The 22,275-nt window shown below is 42.8% G+C and overlaps 1 protein-coding gene across 1 annotated transcript in view; it reads right to left on the reverse strand.

Annotated features, from left to right (window-relative positions):
* GRAP (GRB2 related adaptor protein) overlaps positions 1–22,275 on the reverse strand; it is a 41,437-nt gene that overhangs the window by 13,509 nt on the left and 5,653 nt on the right. The window contains exons 3-4 of the mRNA XM_066576594.1: positions 18,756–18,853; positions 17,616–17,738 (exon numbers count right to left, since the gene is read on the reverse strand). Of these exons, the coding sequence (XP_066432691.1) occupies positions 17,616–17,738; positions 18,756–18,853 (221 nt within the window). The remainder of the gene's footprint in view (positions 1–17,615; positions 17,739–18,755; positions 18,854–22,275) is intronic.

Below are 22,275 nucleotides of genomic sequence, written 5' to 3' on the forward strand. Positions count from 1 at the left end.
CCGCATGCAGGAGCCCACAGCGGAATCCAACTGTGCCCGTCCGGTGTCCGCGTGCATCTGTACTTCTCTGTATTGCGGATGGTCCGGACGGATATGCACAGTACAGATTTTTTTTTGATCCCTGCTTTTCCTGCGCCATTACTAGACGCTGACGCGGAAATGCATTGACGTCCGCGCAAAAATAGAACATGCATTTTTTTCCGCAATCGCTGGTTTGAGCGGACGACGAATTAAGAACTCGGCTCTGCTACATCTGTAGATACATTACTGCCACTTCTTACGGTCTAAAACTTCCCATGAGTAGATCTAATCTTAGATGTTGATGAACATTTCTCAGAACTTCCTAGAAGTGATCTTTGAAGTGTTTCCAAGCTTAGTTGAGGGTGGATAAGGGTATGTAAGCCCCCCTGGGGTTGGTGAGGGTGGCCTCCTCGTCAGCATAAGTCCCCCAAATCACTGTATGGTGGAATGACTATGGCTACAAGTGAGAACTGCAAGCGGCTGCTGCTGCTCACAGACCCCCATAGGTATCGCCCCTGGTGTCCAGTGGTCAGTGATGTCCTTATATATGTACTAAGCAGCCATTCAGAGCAGCATCGGCCCAGGGTAGGAACTTCCCGATGACTAATCTGCAGCTCAGCCCTGTCTGGACGCTGTATAAACTTGCTCCATACCGCTCTCATTCACAAGGGGAATTTGCTTGAATTTCCTGATACGTGATTTGTATAATGAACGGCTGCACACGTCTTATTGCTCATTGACAGATCTGGGATAGACATGGCAGCGTGCCCTCTGTGGGCGTCTACGGAAGACACCATTGTCATGGTGTGGCTGAGCCTAGAGGGAAGACGAGGGCTAATGACCCGTAATGTGTCCACACAGGGCGCTGATCACGAAGAAGGAACTCGCCGTAGGAGGACGGCCTGTCCCGCTGCTGTAGAGGGTCTGGCTGACCTCAGATATAAGGGTGTGTTCACACCTTGCAGAAACGCTGCGGACAAACTGCAATGGAAACATTTACACGTAGAAGGAAAAATGCTGTGGATTCTCTGCTGTAAAAGTATTGTAATGCTTCACACGGGCGTATTTGTGTGCGCAACACGCAGAGAGTAGAACCCACTGATTTCAATGGCTTCATTCACATACATGGATTTTCCTGTGTATTTGCAGACCCACAGTCCCCATAGAAGTCAATGGGGATGCACAAATGTGCGGATATATAGTAAAAGAGGCGTGAAACACTGCGTAATTGTGCAGGAAAAAGAACACATCTGGGACTTAGACTAATTAGCCGTATAATTGGCTGGGAGCATCTAAGGCGTTTTTTGGCGTACGCAAACGTACATGCTTCGCGTGCGGAAAAACAGCTAAATATACACCGATATGCATGGAAAAAAGTATTCTTCAATCCGGTTGTGTGAAGCCGGTCTAACTGTAAAGGCTTGTTCACATGAGCGTGGCTTTAGCGCAGTATAGGTGCGTGAAAAGATTGCGTCTAAAGCCGCGGTCAGCCGAGTGGTTTATTAGCGCATGAATAGGCGCGCTTAAAAAGCTGCTCTATTAGAACCAATGCTTTCTTTAGTGCGAGCCGCACTGGAGACTCCATAGACTCCTATGGGAGCTGGATAACACGCACCTGCCAATCGTGTGAATGCGCAATTTCACTGCTAATTAAGCTCCAGACTTAATAGCTGGAGATCGCCCGTTCACGCTATTTTCTCCCGAGCATTATGCGATTTTTTTGGCGATGCTATTAGAGCGTGAAAACCACGCTCGTGTGAATGAGCCCCAACCTGCAGTGTTTCTAATTTCATCTAAAGTTTACCCATTGTATAAGCAAGTATTCTAGAACTTTCTAATGTGTTTCAATTCTATTCCACATTCAAAATCTTTGCTTGCTGTCAGTGAATGTGAAGGTCCTTAATTACACTCATACACTGAAAACCTGCACAGACCTAATATGTCTCCGAGCTGAAGGCTGCAGCAGCGCTGTTCAGGCTAGACAATCCTTTGTGAGCTAAACAGACTGACAGTTTGTTACAATGTATCAGTGCAAGCTGATTTGTGCTGCTGAGCTGTTTAACCCTTTCATGACCAAGGGTCATTGACGCTCCTGTGTCCGGGTCACATTTTGCAGTTCTAGTATACCACCCCCACTTTCACAAAGGCCATACATATTTTTACTTTTCCAGTGACATCGCTTCACGAGGGCTCGTACTTTACTGGACAAGCTGTAGTTTTCAATGGTACCATTTCAACTTCCTGACCAGCAGCGCGGCTCTCACATGGATTTCAATGGGAGTGAAGTCGGCGCTGGTACTTGCTCTCATGTCTGCTCATGACAATGTCCGGACCGCTGATAATCAGCTGATGGACGGATGGGGGGGGGGGGGGGGTCCTGAGCAACGGACCACCATCAATCAACAACTGATAGCCTATCCAGAGTATAAACTGGTCATCAGTGAAACATTGGGCATACAGACAACCCTTTTAAAGACAACTTGTCACCTGCCTAAAACACCATAATCTACCTTGTATTGGCATGTGACAGGAACACCCATCTGATTCCCGCGGTATGGCGGACGAAAATCTGACTCTTTTAGATATCTGTAGAAAAGTGTTTTTTTAAAACTCCCATTCTGTATGGTAATTAGAACCGATTGGTCCAGTGGGGTAGTCGGACCATTCCAGTCACCTGTGGTCTTCTCTGTAAATACGCCTCTCTCCCTTTGATTGACACGGATGATGTCCCTACATTATCCACAAGCCACTCTAGATCTTGCGCTTGTGCCACGCACCCTGAGAGCCACACATGCGTTTTACCCTGGCAGGATGCACGGCTCAAGCATAAGATCTGGAGTGGCTTTTGGATGGCATTGGGACTTCACCCATATTAATCAAGCGGAGAGGGGGCATCTTTACAGAAGAGACCTCAGCTGGCTCGAGTGGTCTGGATACACCCACTGGATTGTTCAGACCAAATTACAATACGGCACGGAAATTGTAAAAAGCGCTTTTCTACTGGGACGGCAGATTTACGATTGAGCAAGCAGGTTTAAAAAAAAGCTTCATTACTGAATGAGATACCTGTAGATATGATACTGTTTAATGGCTAACAAAAATACATGATGGTAATGCGAGCTTTTGAACCTACGCAGGGTTCTTTTTCCGTCCGAAAGAAGAACCTTGCCTAGGTTGGAAAGCTCGCATTACCATCATGTATTTTTGTTAGCCTTTAAAAGGTATCATATCTACAAGATTGCTTGGGTTCTTTTGCTAGAAACAATCACATTTGACTGATATACCGTAATGCTCCTAATGGTGCAGTAGGGTAAAACCTGCTGCCAGGTTCCCTTCATCCCACATGTAATCGTTTGTTGGTAGGTTACGTCATTACAGCTCTACTTTCGAACAAGCAGATATTGTATTTCTTGCGTTCCAGGTTCTTGACTTTATTTTTGCAGCAGTAAATCTGGCCTGGAGGGTATCGACAGCTAAGGGGAGCTGCCCTGCAAGGTGCTGGGGTTATACAAGCAATGGGCCAGCCTATGAGAGAGTAGGCCTGGAGGATGACAATGAATCACGTATATTTCATGGATCCACCCAGTGCGTTTCACGTTTGTTTATGCTACTAAATCTGTCTTTAGGAGAGAGAAAGCAAAGTGCGCGGGTGATAAAGCAAGTCTAAACCATGAGCTCACCTCTACATAACAGCTATCGTAAATGTTTTATAGGTTGTAATACACAATGCAAGTCTCCGTGTCAGCATGGATATGGCTAATCTTGGTCATCACGGATGGAGGGTCACCATCATGTCACTTCGAAGCGCAAAAACCTGTAAACTGTCACTTTTCACCTTTGCTAAAGGGCAACTCCACCCAAAAAGGAACTATGCAACCAATGTGAAGCTGGGGTTCCTTGGGCTCACTACAGCTGATTCTGATGGACCACATGCCATGTAAAGGGAACATGTGTATGACCATATCATCAATGAGGTTTAATAGGTCTTTTTCTTATGGGATGATTCACAAATAACCTAGGTGGCAAATAATTGGCTCCAAGAGCAGCTCCGAATTGGGTTGTCTTCTGCTGGACCCTGGTAGATAATTGTATCAGAGTCTGGGTCCACCAGAGGATCCTCTAGTATAGTACTCTGGAGTCCCAGTCCAACCTTAATGACAGCAATTATCTATATACACTGATTAATCAAAGTCAAAATAAGACCCTCTGGTCCAGGTCATGGCACCTCTCCATTGTTGAAAAGGAGGGTTTCGGCATTTGTTCACCGGTAGTGTCAGCCTCATGCCCATTGCTCCTCTGATCCTATAGAGAGTCTGGTTAATCTTAGACGGACCCTACATGTCTATGGGCTGCATGTCATCCTTAGGACTGGTAAGTCCGTAAGGTAACAGAACCTCCAGGATCAAAGTCCATGTAGGTTGGCTTCTGTTACGATTAGACCCCATGGCCCTAGGGCAATGAGTTGGGATCCCTTTTATGACTCCTTTCATCTGCTGTATCACTTGGATCCTTTGTTAGTAAGCCAAGGACCACAGCGCATCCTTGGATGACTTCACAGATGACTTAACACTATTTGGTTTGACTTTGTCTGCCTTAGAATAACACTGTGTATGTTTATATTTTGAGAAAATTGCCGATGAGCAAATTACCTCCACGATATGGGCATCAGAACTTGTTTTGGCAAGTGACATGAGGTGGAGCGTAATAAATTAGAATTTCATTTGTCAGCGAAGCATCCCAACAGGAGCGAAGCGATGGCAGACGGGAACATTGTGATTGATCAGTGTCATTGAGCAATTAGCTTGAGGCGTCAAAGCTGGCATGGACAAGCCCTGCGGGGAGGTATGAATGGCATTGGATGAAAAACAATAAATCATTGTGTATTGATTAGAATGTTTTTGTGAAAAGTCACAAGGCCATCATGTATATTATTTCCACCCCCCTAGTTCTCGCTAATAAGCCTCATGTGGCGCAGAGTGTTAGGGCAGCAGAATGCAGTCCTAAGCTCTCGCTAACGACCTGAGGTTCGCGGTTCAGGAACCTGAACCACATGGTTTAGGTAGCCGGCTCAAGGTTGACTCGGCCTTCCATCCTTCCGAGGTCGGTAAAATGAGTGCCCAGCTTGGTGGGGAGTAAAGATAATTGGGGAAGGCAATGACAAACCACCCTGCAAAAAACAGTCTGCCAAGAAAACATCACGATGTGACATCACCCTAGGAGTTGGTCACAACTCGGTGCTTGCACCAGACTTTACCTAGCTCTCGCTAACTAAAATAAACTGTGTTACATACAATGTGAGCACAGCGGTTACCTATCCAAATACTGAGAACAAGTCGTCCCAGTAATGATTGTTCCTGTGCTTTTACACAGGAATGATCATCGCTGTCTGAATGAAGGTGGATGGGGCGGGGATTGTTCAATCCCACCACCCTCATTTACAGTAAACTGGCAGTTATTCATAAGTGAGCGACTACCTGTTTACATGGGCCGATCGTCATTCAGTTTTCTGCATGCCGAAACTGAATGATGAATGCGAAGTGAATGAATTCTCATTCGTCATACACTTGGGTCATGCATGAATGATATATTGGACCGTGTAAAAGGGCCCTACCAAAACATATAGATAAGAACCACACTCCCTGACTAGTAATTGAAGCATGAGGTAACAATGTAGTGATGCAGATGAGTATTACTACTTGTATGTTATTACAGACAGATTTTACCAGTGTAGCAAATAACCACTGAGGTTTTGGCAAATCATATTGTACACTTGCAGTTTGGCCCACGGTATGACCACCTTTTCCTACTGGACAGATCAGGTCTTTGGCCGACTATGATCCACCACTGTCCATCGTGAACGATCATTCGCACTTCTTTTCTAAGCTATGATCGCCTAAAACGTCCAAAATCGGCTTTCTGGTGACCGTTATCTCACATATGCGCCAACTTTAGTTGGACATGCCCAGAACAAGTTGTCAGTCTTCACTGTAAACAAGAATGTTCGCAGCCACTAAAATCAAGCAGGGGCTTTAAAAATGGAGGGGAATTAAAACATAAAGGGCCACAGTTATATCTAGGGTCGCATCAGAATTCTAGTGTAAGTTGCACCTTTTTGGCACAAATCAATTTAGAGAAATTATTGATTTGTGCTAAAGAGAACAGATGTTACACCCCTCACTCCATTTTTAAAAAGTGTCTAGAAAAAGGGGCGGGGTCTGAGTGGAAGGAGGTTCATAGACAGATTTAAGAACGGCGATTTATGAAAACGGTGCAAAGTTTGTCTCAATCCTACTCCTCCAATTTAGCTGTAAATCCTGATCTCTATCAGCAATGTGAGACATTTTATAAATTTGTCACGTTTTAAACTGGAGAAGGGAAGAAGATCTGCCAAAAACTGCCCCAAAAAATTCCCAATGATAAATTTTCCGTATTATACACTACTAGGCAAAGGTTTTATGGTTCAATGGGATTTCATTTAAACTGCAATTTCAATACATTGTGTACATAAATTCATGGGATTACATAAGATTATCCCAATAACCCCTTAGTGACCAAGCCTGTTTGCACCTTAATGACCAGGCCAAATTTTGGAAATCTGACATTTGTCACTTTAAGGGCCTTTTGCTGGACACCGCTAAGGGTGCTACATGGCTGCGAAACATATTGACAGCCTCTTTAGCGTTTATCATCAAACGTTTTCTACATCATTGGCTCCCTGGTTGTGGATCTTTGGCCGCGGTCCTCAGCCTCCATTCTGCGGGCTGGGGGAGGTCTATCCACCTTACAATCCCCTTTTATTAGGCCCTACCATCCATCAGGGCCTTGTTATCCCCTTTTCACATCTTTGGGGTTTGAGCACCTTTGTACTATGTTTTTTTTTTTTACCATTGAATCTAGGTGTATATGTGTTTGTCCCTTTACACCCCATGGGTTTAATTACTTATCAATAAACCGGTTGTTTTAGGTTATTCTTCTGTAGGGCTTTTTCTGTGAAATATTAACATTTTGAAGAACACTTTATTTTCCAGCACCAAGCCAAGATTGCAAAGGCTCGTAGGTGTTAAAATAATAGATACCTCCACAAATGACCCCATTTTAAAAACTACACCCCTTAATGTATTCACTGAAGGGGGTTAGGGGTATTTTGACCCTACAGTTTTTTTTCAGGAGTTAATGCAATTTAGAGGAGAAAAAGTAAAATTTCATATTTTTGCAAACATGTTATTTGAAAGACAGGATTTTTTTCTATAGTGCACATGAAAATGAGGATTTGCACCCCAAAATGGATACCCCTGTTTGTTCAGGAACATACCCATTGTGGCCTTAATTTTATGTCCGTATGCACAACGGGGCCCAAACCGAAAGGAGCATTCAACTTCAACAGTTTTTTTTTACTTTTACGTGATTGCCGCTATCTAATGGATAACGGTGATCACATGACCGGGGACCAATCACCACATACCTTGGACACTGCTCCAGGCTTTTGGATACCTTTACTAGCTGTAAACCATGAGATTTTAAATTTCACGGGCCCTCCCCAGCTTCTGCCCTTGCGTCTGCCATTTTGCCGACAGGCGGTTGCACTGAAGCTCAGGAAAGGTCCGAGGATAAGGATCCTGTCCGGGAAATTGCCAGAGGCCTTGGGTAAGTAATTTTTATTCCCCTCATGGTTCAAATCCGTGACGGGAGGTGAAACTTTAGCTTTTTTTTTACTTTTACGTCATTGCCGTTATCCATTCGATAACAGCGATCATGTGACCAAGGACCGCGTACCGCGACCCCCCCATGAAATCTGCAGGCTCTCAGCTATGTTTGGTAGCCAGGAGCAGGGAGATTTTAAATTACCCCGGCAATCCACGACTTTTGCACATTTGTCTGCTGTTTTGGTAACGGGTGCACAGAAGCCAGGGTAAGGTCCACGGATAAATCCGGGGTCCTTAGGTACGTAATTTTTTATCTCACCTCACAGATCATATCCATGAAGGGAGAGGATACAAACTTTTTAAACTTTTTTTTCCTGCTTTACACTTTTTTTTACTTTTACATGATTGCCGTTATCTAATGCATGCATACAGCGGTTCCTAGTGACATCTCTCTGATCTTGGCTACTCATACTAGCCGAATGCAGAGACATTTTAAATTTTCTGGGCCTCCCGGCCTTCTGCTTATGACATCTGGCGCGCATGCACAGACGCCAGCGTCAGGTCCTGGAAGACCAAAATGCAGCGGAACATCGTGGAGGACGGGGATGAGTACTCTCAGCTCTCCTCATGGATCCAATCTGTGAGGGGAGCTGAAAGGTTAACTTTTTTATTTTTAACTTATTTTTAACTTTCCATTGGATAACAGTGATCGCATTACCGGGGTTTGCTCCCCGCAGCCCCCCATGACAGCTCCAGGTTGTCTGCTACCTCTGGCAGCTGACGGCATGAAACTGTCACATCCACAACCCATGTTGCTTTAATCCCCAGAGCGAGCGTGTTTTTACAGCCCTGGGGATTAAAGCCCAGTTAGCTAGGACGTAAAAAGACTATGGGATGGTCACTAAGGAGATAAGCAACTGTTACACAGACCATCCTTAATGTGCAATAGTCTAAAATACTTTAACCACGCAGCCTTTTAATCTATAACATATAGTGTAACAATAACCTCCTAGGCAGGAGAAAGTGAGAGAAAGCAGAGGAATAGATGTAAGGAAATAAAGAAAAGAGAAGAAAGGAGAAAGGGGGAAGGAAGAGGGGGAAAGGGGGTCTTGGATTACCAAGATGTGTTACCTGGCCCACACTGGGGTTTACTTAATCAAGATGGGTCATATCTATCTTACACAGCAATCAGTGAGGGACGGCCCCATTAGCGAACCACGTATTTAATCGCGAAAAGGACTGAATCCCAGCAGCCCAGGTTGCATAAAATGTAGTGTATCTCAGCTCATCTTCCATAATTTTTAAGTTGTCTGAGGACTCCTGCCAGATCAGACTCGATGGAACAACAGAGGACCTCCATTTACTAGGAATAATTTGCCTCACAACAGGTAGAAAGAATCTCAGCAGAGATCCCTTGGTTCGGGTCAGTGAGCCTGGAATCATTGACAACAGGGTGATCTCAGGAGTGATATTTATTGGGTTTTATACATACTGCAGCATAGAGAGCTTTAACCTCCTGTCACCGGGACTGGATTAATGAGCAGGACCACCAGAGGTGTAAAAAGGAACCTTTTTCCTGAAGGCACCTCCAACATGTATCTGGTTACTGAGGGTAAATTCTGGCAATCCCAGCCAGAGTTTTATACTACCTGCATCCTACTGGACACATTCATTTTGTGGTCAGCACATAGGCCTTCCTCCATAACTCCTCTAAGGGTTTGCTGCCCAGCTCCTGCCCCCAACTCTGTTCCAATGTCCAGCCTCCCTCCTGGGTGTCATTTTCCAGGAGTAGTCGATATGACATAGAGATTTTAGATAGCTTCTCCGGAGTCAAGAGACAGAGACTCTCAAAGGAGGTTATGGGACACACAAAGAGTTGGATGTTACTGAGAGACCTAATGTAATGACAGAGTTATAGGTACTGGTACCACGCACCGGTCGATGGGTTCCTCCCTCTAGTATATCAATACCTGAGCCCGTAACTAAGTTACGCACGCGAGGGACTGGGCCAGCTATTCTAGCCGTCAAGGAGGAGCCTTGAAAGAAGGCCATGACATCTAGATTACCCACATATGGGGTTTTAGGATCCGCTTTGGTGATCAATCCCAACTTAACGGCCTGACTGATCCAAGCTCCGATCAGGTTGTCGAGAAAGGGTGACAGTCCCAGGTTCCTATGCCTTTGCTTACTCGGTAGCCAGATAAGACTGAGTTCCCTATTAGGAACTGAGTCCTGTTCAGCCTCAACCAACAGCTTGTGAGCTCTGTAATGAAAAAGATCTAAAATGCATTTAGTCAGGGAAGTTCTGTAATATAATGCGATGTTTGATAAACCCATACCTCCCATCTCTTTGGGGCTGGTAAGGGCCCTCCAATTCCATCTTGGCCTGCAGCCTCCCCAGATAAACCTCATAATTGATTTCCTGATTTGTGAAAAGAATGCACCTCTGAGTTTTATGGGTACCGTCTGTAGGACGTACAGCAACCGAGCTAATGAGTTCCTTTTGACTGTATTAATCCTTCTGAACCAGGACAGTGGAAGAGTCTTCCATCTGTCGAAGTCAGCTTCTAGTGCTGTAAGGATCGGTCTCTAATTTATCTCAAACAGCTTGTCCAGGTCCGCCGTAATCATGATCCCAAGGTATTTGATCTCCTCCTCCCTCCAAGCGCGAGAGAACACCAGCCTCAATGATCCCACCTCAGGTACTGAGATGTTCACACTAAGTATTTCTGATTTGTTAAAGTTCACCTTGAAGTTCAACAACCTCCCAAATATCTTGAATTCTTTTTAAATACAAGGGAGAGCTACTCTAGGGTTGATGATAAAGACCAGGAGGCCATCTGCATATAATGCTAATTTGTGCACCTTCTGTCCCACCCTGACCCCTCAAATGTTAGGATTCACTCTGAGCACATTCGCCAATGTCTCCATTAGCATAATATACAGAAAGGGAGACAGGAGACAACCTTGTTTTACGCCATTGTTAATCCGTATTGGGTGTGACAATTGTCCATCAACACAGACCTGCGCTGAGGGATTAGTCAAAAGTTTTTATTGATATTTACACAGTTAAATGTGATGAAAGTGAGATGAATGCATTGAACAATTTTGGTGAATACAAAGAACGCATTAAATTTGTTTCACCAAATTAAATCTAGTTTTTTAGTTCAGAGTAGCCACCTGTAGCTGATAAAACAGCTTTACACAATCGAGGCATTCGTTCTACAATTGTATTCAGATGTTGTTCAGAAATGTCTTCCCAACATTGTTGCAAAATTTCCTACAAATGTGCTGCACTTGAAGGAACTTGCTTTACTTTCACCCAAGCTCAATGGAGTTTAAGTCTGGAGACTGTGCAGGCCATTGATATTCTTTAATGCCTACCAGCTTCTTCTAGAAGTATGTTTAGGATCACTGTCTTGCTGTAATATGAACCCCTGACCAAATAGGTGTACACCAGAGGGTATTGTATGGCGTATCAAAATGCTGTGGTAGCCCTTTTTATCCAGTGTGCCAGTCACCCTGTTCAAGTTGCCAACTCGGAATCCGGCAAAAGAGCCCCAGACCATGACACTTCGTCCTTCATGTTTGACAGTTGATGTCACACACTCAGGAACCATCCTTACACCTACTCGATGGCGTCCAAAAACCCAATGTGGTGTACCAAAGATGTCAAATTTTGATGCATTAAGCTGTGCTTGAAGCTTTTGTGCAGTGAGGCACGAATCTCACAAACTGTTGACTCTCAAAAACTTGTCATTTTGTAGTGGTCTTTGGTCTGCCAGGCCTCTTCCTGTCAGAGTTTCCTCCAGTTTACAAGCGCCTTTGGAAGGTACAGGAAGCTATACTGACACCTTCACTTTCTTAGCAATTTCTCTGTAGAGCAGACCTACAATTCTAAGGGTTATAATTGTCTGTCTTCTTTGGTGAATTGCCATTTTCTTGCCCTTATGATAGCAATGTACTTTGTCCTGAAGAGCAAAACTGTCCAAATCCTGCCATAGAGGGTGTTGTAATGCAGTCTGTTCAAACACTGGTTAGATGGAATCAGAGGGTTTGAAAGTATTCTACAAGAGTTGAGACATTTGTAAGAATTCCAAACCATAATTTGCTTTCTGTGCTGCAGAGCAGCTGTCCTTGATGTGTTCTCTTAAAAAAAACCTTTGGTTAAAACCATAAATTCTGACTGTTGTTGCATTTCAGCTTAAAATTTGATAATATTTTTTAATTTTTTAACTTAATTTTGAACCATTTTATGTTATTTGTTGGACTTGAACTGTGTTAATGTAAAAAAAAAAAACAACTGTGAATTTTGAGTTTTATTTGAATATATTACAAATTTGCAGAACTTTCCATTATACAATATATACAATATGCTTTATTTACAAAGAACTGGAAATCCCCTTTAACCAACTCATATCCCTATTTCTTTGGCAGTGGTAAGCCTCTGGGTTAAAGAGCAGAGTACTTAAAATGTCGTTCCTGTCCTACAGGATACTATTGCACCATAAGAAAGCAATTCCATAATTAACATCACAATCTGTTATTGTTATTTATACATACTTGCCAGCGATTCTACTTTTTTAGGGGCTTTCCTTTGAACTGCCTTTAAAAGGAATAGGGTTATGTTAATTTGCAGCAATATGTTGTTTCTGGTAGTTTTTTAGGGAGTTTCTGGGTAGCATGAGCTGCATTTAAAATGTCCAGTGATTTTGGAAACAAATGTTGGTTAGTATGAATATATAATCTCATACTTGTTCAATCAAGAGCTCCCCTATAAGTGAACAATCCATTTAAGGGTGAGTTACATCATGGTGCATCAGACTGCTCAACTAGGAATTGCTAGGCATTGCGATTAAAGCGCAGGACAATTAGCATTTTAAAGTCAGACATGCCCTGGCTCTATTCTTAGCTTCTAATCAATTCCTAATGAACAACTCAAAAGAGATTTACATGATAAAGACCTAAAAAAGAAGGCATTTCTCAATGTGGCACCTATGTAACATAGATCTAGTTCCTGTCATAGGCGCTCCACCCCATCTGCAATACTGGAGTAATATATGCAGGTGATATTATTGTCTTGGAGGACTTCCAGGCACAACAACCCAACTCAAGGGGTTTCGGGTGTGGAGGGGGCATGATGGGATGATGTACAATAAGGGGTTTTGTAATAAGAACTTTGGGTGTGGAGGGGGCATGAGGGGATGATATATTATAAGGGGTTTTGTAATAAGGACTTTGGGTGTGGAGGGGGCATGATAGGATGATGTATTATGTGGGGTTTTGTAATAAGGGCTTCACGCTCCTGGTCCAGTGACTCAGATCTTGGATTCATGTTAAGACTAGACACAGGTTAACTCCACAAAAGAGCGTGATGAGACAAGAATTCAGATAAGCATATATGGAGAAGAGGAAATTTGCACACAACCATTAAACATTAGTCAATCCCCCCCATCATTTATGGTGCTATGAAGATCTAAATCTCCTGCATAGACACAGAGTTACATTATAACATACTGTCTCCCTCAGCTACCACTAGGGGGACCTCTGCTAGTACCTTATATCCCGGGGAATAAAAGGATCAGGGGCTAAAATTCACTAAACCTGAATCTTCTTTCCCCAGACATCGCCTGTTGGGGGAATGTTAGGAGTCCCCCATATGCATACGAAAGTCATCCGGTACCATCAAAATCAGCAGGTTTGGATGACTGTAATCTAATGTGCATAGGGGCATTGTGGCATTCTTACGAGGGCCTTTAGCCTGGCCCTGGACATTACTTAGGTACTGGTGCAGTATGTCTCCACCCAAACTATGGGTGGAGACATACTCCCATAGCATTAGGCAGATACTCCACGAACTATGGTTGGAGACATACTCCCATAGTATTAGGCAGATACATACTCCCATAGTATTAGGCAGATACTTTGACTATAATTTTGAGGAAATTCTGGTTGGCACTAGTAGGAAGTACTGTTGCATTGTTATGGGGATATTCTGGATGATTTTATTCATGTAAGCAGTGTGACACTCGCAGTTATGGGGCTACATTGGCACATTTTAGGGGGAACTCTGGCCGGCACTATTTTAGGGGGCATTCTGGCATTGTTATGGGGCATTTTGGCTGTGTAATCAGAATTGGGCATGGCTTATGTCTACCTCTATATTAGCTCCACTTATAGGACTGAATGGGCTGGAGGAGAGCAATTATTTGCTAACATATGGATTGTTTGTTAACGTGACTGCAATTAATACCCAATTACCTGGCAGCGGTGATCTGTACCATTCGTGACAAGGGAGATTAATGTGCTGTCTGTTCAGACGCTGACTCCCTGGAAAATGGTGATTCTCATTATGATGAATCAGATTGTGGAGCTGACATTGGTATGAGATCAGGAACTAATCCTGACACTCCCCAAAACCTGGCGTCACATCAAGGGTTAACTATAACGATTATACTGGTTCAATGAGAGTGGCATGGCGAACATACCTGACTTATTAGTTGGAGAGAAAGAAGCATGACCAGCACGGGCACCAAAATAATCATTACTTTATACACCAATATGTTATAGTGCCCCTGCTGGCAGAGCAGTGACATCACATGGGCAGAAGGGGCAATTGCCCGTAGTTTTCAATGCCATACTGGGTATTTCTGGGGCAATGAGACTTCAGCTTTGACTTCTCCTAATATAGTAATTTGCAGGCTGTGGATTTTTTATGTGTCTTATGATGGTAACCAGTTCTCAGAGCCAAAGCCAACACGTGTGCCGATAAGAACTTGTATTCTGCGGGCTTCTCGGTACATGTCATTTGTTGTTAGGGGACGTGAATTGTTTAATTTTTTGCCCAGACACCAAATTCAAAAACTGCTTAACCCCTTCAAGGCCACAGATTTTTCATTTTCTGATATTTTTGTTTTTTTCATCCCCACCTTCCAAGAGCCATAACGTTTCTATTTTTTCATTGTTGGGCTGGGAGTGGGGGAGGGGCTCAATTTTTACAAGACTTTTTATGTAATTTTGTTGGAGCCAGGTTAACCAAAACAAACCACAATTCCAGCATTGTGTACTTATTTCTTAGGATACGTAGTGTGATATTTTGACAGTCTGGACTTTTACAAACATTGCTATGCTAAATATTTGGTTTTTTTCCATTGTTCAGATTTTTTAATGGGAAAAAGCGATTTTTGGCACTTTTTATGTTTTTAATGTTTTAAAAATTTTATTAAACATTTTAATTCTATATTTGTATATCTCCATGTGAAACTTGAATCACTTATGATCACTTGATCGCTTGTACTATATACCACAAAACCTCAGTATTGCACTACCGTATATAGTGATTTTCAATGTTGCTTATTAAGCCCTGCTACAATAAGAGCCTAATAGGCAACCATGCATGGCAGCCCTGGGAGCTTTTACTAGGCTCTGAGCTGCCATGTTTAATCCATCGGCATCCCATGATCACGACTGAGAGGGGGCAGTGGGGAGCCGGAGGGGACTCCCTCCAGCTGACTATTTAGATGTGTGGTCAACTTTGCACAGCATCAAGAGAGTTATATGCTGCGACTGGAGCTAGCCTGGATTGTGGCATTTGCCAGCAAGCATCTGTTATCTGTCAGGTTCCCAAGCCGATATGGAGTAGACTCAATTCCCAAGCTCGCTCCATACAAGCCTCACAACATATATATATATATATATATATATATACTGTACGTATGGTGTTTTCGAAGGGGTTAGATAGCCCCACCACCCTGATATGGTTATATAGGGTGCTAAACCTTTAAGAACAGACGACAACATTGTCACTGCCGATCCTTCATTATCAGCTACACCAGATGATCTAAAGGGTAAAAGGCCCTTTTACACGGGCCAACAATTGGACATAAACTTTTGTAGTAATGCTGATTGTCCAGTTGTTGGCATGTGCAAAGCTGCACCTGATGAGTCTATTAACAAGCAGACGCTCATTTGTTGGGTGATTGCATAGTTCCCATGCGAACGGGTGATGTGCTGCCGACAGCGATGATTCTGTATGGGGAACGAACACTTGTTTTAACGATCGTCTGTCCATTATAGAGTCTGAATTGGCCTACGTAAAGGCCAAGTAGACTAGTGGGATCCTTAATGAGCATGCCAAAAAATGCACAAATCCATTGAAATCAATGGTCTCTATTCATTGCCTATTGCATGCCCTAATTTTGCACATGTAATACGCAGCGCAAATGGTTTGTGTGAATAAGTCCTAAGAGTAAGAGCAGGCGAGGAAATTCTATACCAAATCTGCATATGACTTTGTAGCGCACTTTGGTGCAGATTTTGACTTCAGATTTCACTCAGTGCTTTCACCTTTACTTCTACTTCGTTGGCCATTTTCGGCTCCGTCCCGACTGCTGAAGACGGTCCCGTGTAGCCCCATATAGCACTATATGGGGTAATCTTCAGTTGCCAGAAGGAGCCGAAAACAGCTGACCAAGCAGAAGCACTCCGAAGGTGAAAGCGCAGGAACTCTTTAACAGATGGAGCCTGCTGCAGATTATAAAATGACTCTTTTCTGCTGCGGATTTCTTCCCTTTGAGTGTAAACGCCATTCACTTACATTGTGATGTTGTTTGTTGCAGAATTTTGACTCACATTCTATGAGAATTGCGACGCCTGAAATCTGCTCTGCATGCGAACTCCGCAGTGATTCTTTCCTGCAGCCTATGAATGAGATCTGTTCATCCGCAGGGCTTGTACTGGGAATGCTGCGGATTTTCCGTGCAGAAGATCAGCAGTATTTATGCTATGTGTGTAAAAAACACAACTCTTCTCAAACTTTTTTTTTTAGATTTTAATGTCTTCTTTTAAGGGTAAACCAATTGTTGAAATTCTACTAATCCGGCATTTCATAATCCTGAAGTCTGATAAATTAAAATATTTTTGCAAGACAGAACGGCAGCATAACGTGAAATCCAGCAGAACTAATAGCTGACCACCCCGAGTCCCTATGTTTGATATCAGGATGCAACTGTCAGTGTCTGCCCACTAGGGGCACTATACCCAACAAATGTTGCCCTCTGTCCAGAGAACATAATTCCATGTAAGCAAAGGAGATAAAACAGCTAAGTGAACAGGTCTCCAAAAATATCAAGGTTTTATGTACATGATACACAAATGCCACTTATATACAAAACACCTTATAATTGAAGTCCCTTCAGTAAGTCATAAATTTGCCTTTTTAACCCAACCGTTGATTTTATCCATCCTATAGGACCGTTCTTACAGGACCGCAATATATTTACAAGCAGTGCGAACATCTTGCACAGTTGTCTGGTATGCTGACTCACGTCTTAGATCATCTGTGCTCTTAGTCTGCCCTCTAATGGAAGGATCCAGTATTTCTTAATTTTCAGACCCAATGTACCGTAAGTATTTTCTATCCTATACAACAGGGTATTTAATAGATAGATGAGGGTCCTGACTAGTCTCCTATTAGCTGGAGCAGAGAGCAGCTCCAAAACGCATATCTCCCTCTGGAGGACCCAGCACTGTGAGAACTCTGTAATACTTAATCTCTCCTGTGGCGGTGCTGCAGAGAAATTGGGCACTTGCTGCTGGATTGCACCACTGATTACAGCTGATCAATGGAACCCAGAGTTCAGTTTATCATAGGTGGACCTTTGGATGACTGAGTGACTAAAGACGCTTGGCCAGAGCCTCCAAAATAGGTAACTATGGTTCAAACTGCTTACCTGTAGTTAATAGTACAAAGAGCATGATTCAGGGCTAACACTGCTGCCCTTACAAGTGGAGGACTATGCAGATTAAAAGCAGGAGAATTTTTTAGGAACGTTTCATTCCTTAGTTGGTGCAATTTTGTCATATTCAGTCAAGATAATTACATGGCTTTTCGGGCGTCTTCAGAAAGTTTTATATGACCATAGGACCAAGCCACTAAATAGTCCGACTTACTTGACGGAGATGGAGAATTCACCCGGGGAGCTCTCACTGTCTCGGATTAAGAAGGCGCCTATAAACCTCCGATTCATCAGGATTTCTTCAGCTACTTGCCTGGAGATCCGACCACCATACCACCTGTATGAGGAAAGCAGAGCATGTGATGGGATGGAGGGCAATACAATATACTGTATAATACTCAAGAACGCATATGCCCCATGTAGACTGCTAAACATTCCCCCCCCCTGCTATGGGGTTATGGGTCATATAGGTATAACCTGGGTATCTTCTGTATATAATTATATATGTATAGCTGATATAAGTTATACATCCCATATATAGTGATATGGATCATGCTGGTATAACCTGAGTATCTTCTGTATTTAATTATATATGTACAGCTGGTTTAAGTTTTACATCTCCCTGTATATAATGAGATGAACCATGCTGGTATAATCAGGATATCTTCTGTATATAATTATATATGTACAGCTGATATAAGTTATACATCCTTTATATAGTAATATGGACCATGCTGGTATAACCTGGGTATCTTATGTATATAAATATATGTGTACGGCTGGTATAAGTTATATATCCTGTATATAGTGATATTTGCCATTGTGGTCTAATCTGGATATTTCTTGTATATAATTATATATGTATAGCTGGTTTAAATTATATATCTGCTGTATATAGTGATATGGAGCATGCTGGTATAACCTGGGTATCTTCTGTATGTAATTATACATGTACAGATGGTATAAGTTATTCATTCTGTATCTAGTAATATGGACCATGCTGGTATAACCTGGGTATTTCCTGTATATAATTATATATGTACAGCTGGTATGTTATATATCTCCCTGTATATAGTGATATGGGGCATGCAGGTATAATCTGGGTATCCTCTGTATGTACAGCTGGTTACATGCTTGCAGTCCTCTCTATAAATACTACTATACATACTTTGCACTGGTCATTGTGGTTTCCTATTTGTCTGTGACTTCAGGGAAATACAGAATAGAGGAAGACGTCTTCAGACGCAGAGGGAGACCGAGGACCGGGAGGGTGGTGCTTAATCTATACACAGGTGCTCAGCTTCCTTAGCTTTAATAGTTGTATACAATGAAGATGAGACAGAGCTCTACTTACGGGTGGGGTTTCATCTTGATATAGTTTTTTGGAACATATCCTTCCATGCCATAAAGTTCTGCCTTGTACCAGTTCTGGTCATCCTCCATATTAAGAATCTGAAAGAGAAGAAAGAGAAGAAAAAGATGAAAGGCAGCACAACAAGAAAAAGATTAAAGGAAGCACAACACAGCACAAAGCAAAGAGCTTAAAGGGAATATGTCACTTAAAAAAAAAAAAACTAATAAAAACCAGATAGTGAAACATTTTCCAACTAATTTTTGTTTTCTGATTATAGATTTTGCATTTTATATTCTGTACAAGACTAAGGGGGCGGCCATCCTGTCTAAGCTGCAGTTAGAAATATTTAGAAATATGCTTTACTGTAGAACTCATGGTCCATTTACACAATGGACATTGACTTCTATGGGAGAATATTCTGGGCATGCCCCATGATCTGTTCAGCAAGGTGGAGGAGGTGACCTGTGACATCACCTATTGTGAATGGTGGATCCCGTGTTATCAAAGTACTAACGACCACTTGTCCGTGAGTGAGTTACATGCTCCGCCCCGATGACAGGATGGTGACATCATCAAAGGTCCTTCACCGAGAGAGTGGGTTACATGCTCCGCCCCTGATTACATGAAGCTGACGTCGTCACAGTTCCTTCATTTTAGCTATGATTTCGACTCAGCGAGCAGCTTAATCAATGGAGCTCTGAGCTCCGCTCGTGATCACATGAGGGTGACATCATCACAGGTCCTTCAATATTTTGACCAACTCCAACCATCATCACAGGTCCTTCAGTGACTTACATGTGATGTCATTCACTATATTATAATTACCAGAGACAGTGGTACTATAAATAATACTAATACCTAGTCTTTATATAAGCATCATCAAAGTAATAATGCCCGTGATGCTAATGAGATGACTAGAGATCACTTTTCAGAAGAATAAGTGTTAAACTATTATTAGGCTTTAGTGGTCGGAGAGAGAACTGCAGGATTTTTTCTTTAATAATATGGATTGTGACAACCAAAGGTTAAAAAAAAATCACCAGAAATTCCTAAAACATATGTTTAGCAAAAAACTTGCTTTCTATAATAGTTAAATTTCTGGTAGCACATTCTCTTTAAATGGGTTGTCCGGCCACTCTGATGATTTTTTAATTCATTCATTATATAGCTGTCTCCCCGATGTATGTATATATATATATCGGCATACCTATATGGTGAGACACTGAAGGGGTTAATCCTTGACAGTCACTATATTTTGCCAAGGTTCAGGTATTACGCCCATTAGGTATGTAGGGAGTTCATGTCTCACGACATGAGACACCGGATAAACCAGGGTGTAACGTGATCTCCAGCAAGGGTAGTTGCTGGAGATGTTTTTGTAAAACTTGTTTGGGCCTGTTTTTTTTTGGAATGGATAGCAGGCTCGGTAGTGGGGCTGTCCATTCCACTCCCTCCACTCCAGGTCTTATTATGGGTAGGCAAGCCCCTCAGGTGCAGAGGCTGGGTAAGTATCTAGTCTATAAAAGTCTGCAAAGCTGCAGACAGAGTGGAGGCCGAGTGCAGCTAAGCTTGCTGGAAGCTGCTGGTCTGAAGAGACGCTGCGTTTCTGACCACGGTCACAAGAAACAGGACTTTGTACAAAAGTGCTTTATGTTCGTACGGCTGCAGCTAGCCGCATCGTATAGTCTGGGAAAGGACTCTGTTTCGTTAGTGCTGGAGAAGCAGGATTTTTGCTTATGCCTAAAGCTAAGGCTGTGTTTTAGTTGATTTGTGAACTTTCAAATAAATGCAGGCCAAGCCTGTATTGGACTATACCTGTATCTTGGTCTCTGACTGCTGTTTACACTGCGATCCCACGCTCTACCTGAGCTGACTCTCCCAATATATATATATATATACGCTAATGGTACCTTGGTTAGGTATTCCTTTCTATCGGAAACTCCTGGCCTCTTTTTCCTTAAATTGTCATGTGATCTCAATTCTGATCAGTTCAGATCTACTTGGGTTTACGTGTTTATTTTTTACTCAGATTCTTAGCTTGTTTCATGCTATTACATAATCTCTACCACAGAACCTGCATAGAAGGGGACATGAGCACTCCTATCACACTTACTGATGATGATCACACAGCTCCTATCACACAGGTATAGTAGAAGAGATCACAGCTCATCCGGACTGTATACTTATGATCTGCAACTTATTTAGGTAACTGTAAAATACAGATGGTAATGACAGTATTGTAGAGATGGTACAGTAGCTGATTATGTAATGCTTTATTCACATCTGCGTCAGGGACTCCATTCAGAGCCTCCGTTCAGAGATTCCTGCAGAGATTATGTGCCCTACATCCACATGACTTCTGCAGCCAATCACTAGTCTCAGCAGCCACATGCTAGCATTGTTGTTGAGACTGGTGATTAGATGCACAAGTCACATGGATGCAAGAATAAAAAGAAAAAGAAAAACTGTCTGGGGGCCACTGGTACATCAGCGCTGGAGCAATGTGGAATTTAGCAGTATAGTTTTTTTTTTTTAATTCTACAACATTTCCTGCCCTTACCAAAAAGGAGTCGTCCAGAATTAGTAAAACATGACTAATGTCTTCCAAAAATAGCACTACTTCTGTCCATGGGTTGTGTGTGGTATTGCAGCTCAGCCCCATACACTCCAATGCAGCTGAGTTGCAGTACCCATGGACAGATGTGCTTCTGTTTTTGAAAGAGAGCAACCATTTTTTATCGAATCTTGGACAATGCCATTAATTTCTTAAAGCGTACTTGAGTTTTCAACAAATTTTCTAAAATACACCAGGTTCTCCTGACTCTCTCATTTGCTGCTATCTGCACCCAAATTTTCAGTTGTTTTGCTGTTTGCAATCCACTACCGGGGACAGAGGTGTGGGGGTGGGTGGGTAGAATGTAGCAGGCCTAGCATTCTGCCAGTAGTTCACTGTCCTGACTTCCTTGCCCATGCTTCCTATTCAACATTGCACTGTCTCTGGTCTAGTCAGCAAGGAGGCAGTATCTGAATGCACACCCTTTTGCTCTTTCAGGATGATTCAAGCATTCAGAGACATTCTTGCCAAATGGTTAGTAAGTACACTATAATGTGTAGGTGCAAAGTGTACAGACATACACCTGCATGTTGTAACATCAGGAGAAGCAGAGTGTGGAGATCATTATTAGGGTCACTTGTCGTGATTAGGCAATAAAAATTGGGCCAATTTTTGCTAGATAGGATCATCCTGTTCCATTTTTAGCAATAATTTCCAAAAAAATATCAGCTTACTGCTTGCAGTGGAAAGGACAGGTATTTTGTCTTAGCACTGCTGCTGTAGTGGTTTCAGGCACGTGGGTTGGAGCCTCAGGTGTTATAGCCACAGGTCTTGAGAGTAGTCAGGGAAAACCCAGGAGTCACCAATGGGAGGTCTCGGTTTGCAGTACAGATGGATAAGGTGGGTAGCGTCGTCAGAAGGGAAGCCAGTGGTCGGCAACGGGAGGTCTTGGTTTGCAGTACAGCT

Source organism: Eleutherodactylus coqui, chromosome 8 (genome assembly GCF_035609145.1).
Source record: "Eleutherodactylus coqui strain aEleCoq1 chromosome 8, aEleCoq1.hap1, whole genome shotgun sequence".
In the NCBI taxonomy this organism is placed as follows: Eukaryota; Metazoa; Chordata; class Amphibia; order Anura; family Eleutherodactylidae; genus Eleutherodactylus; species Eleutherodactylus coqui.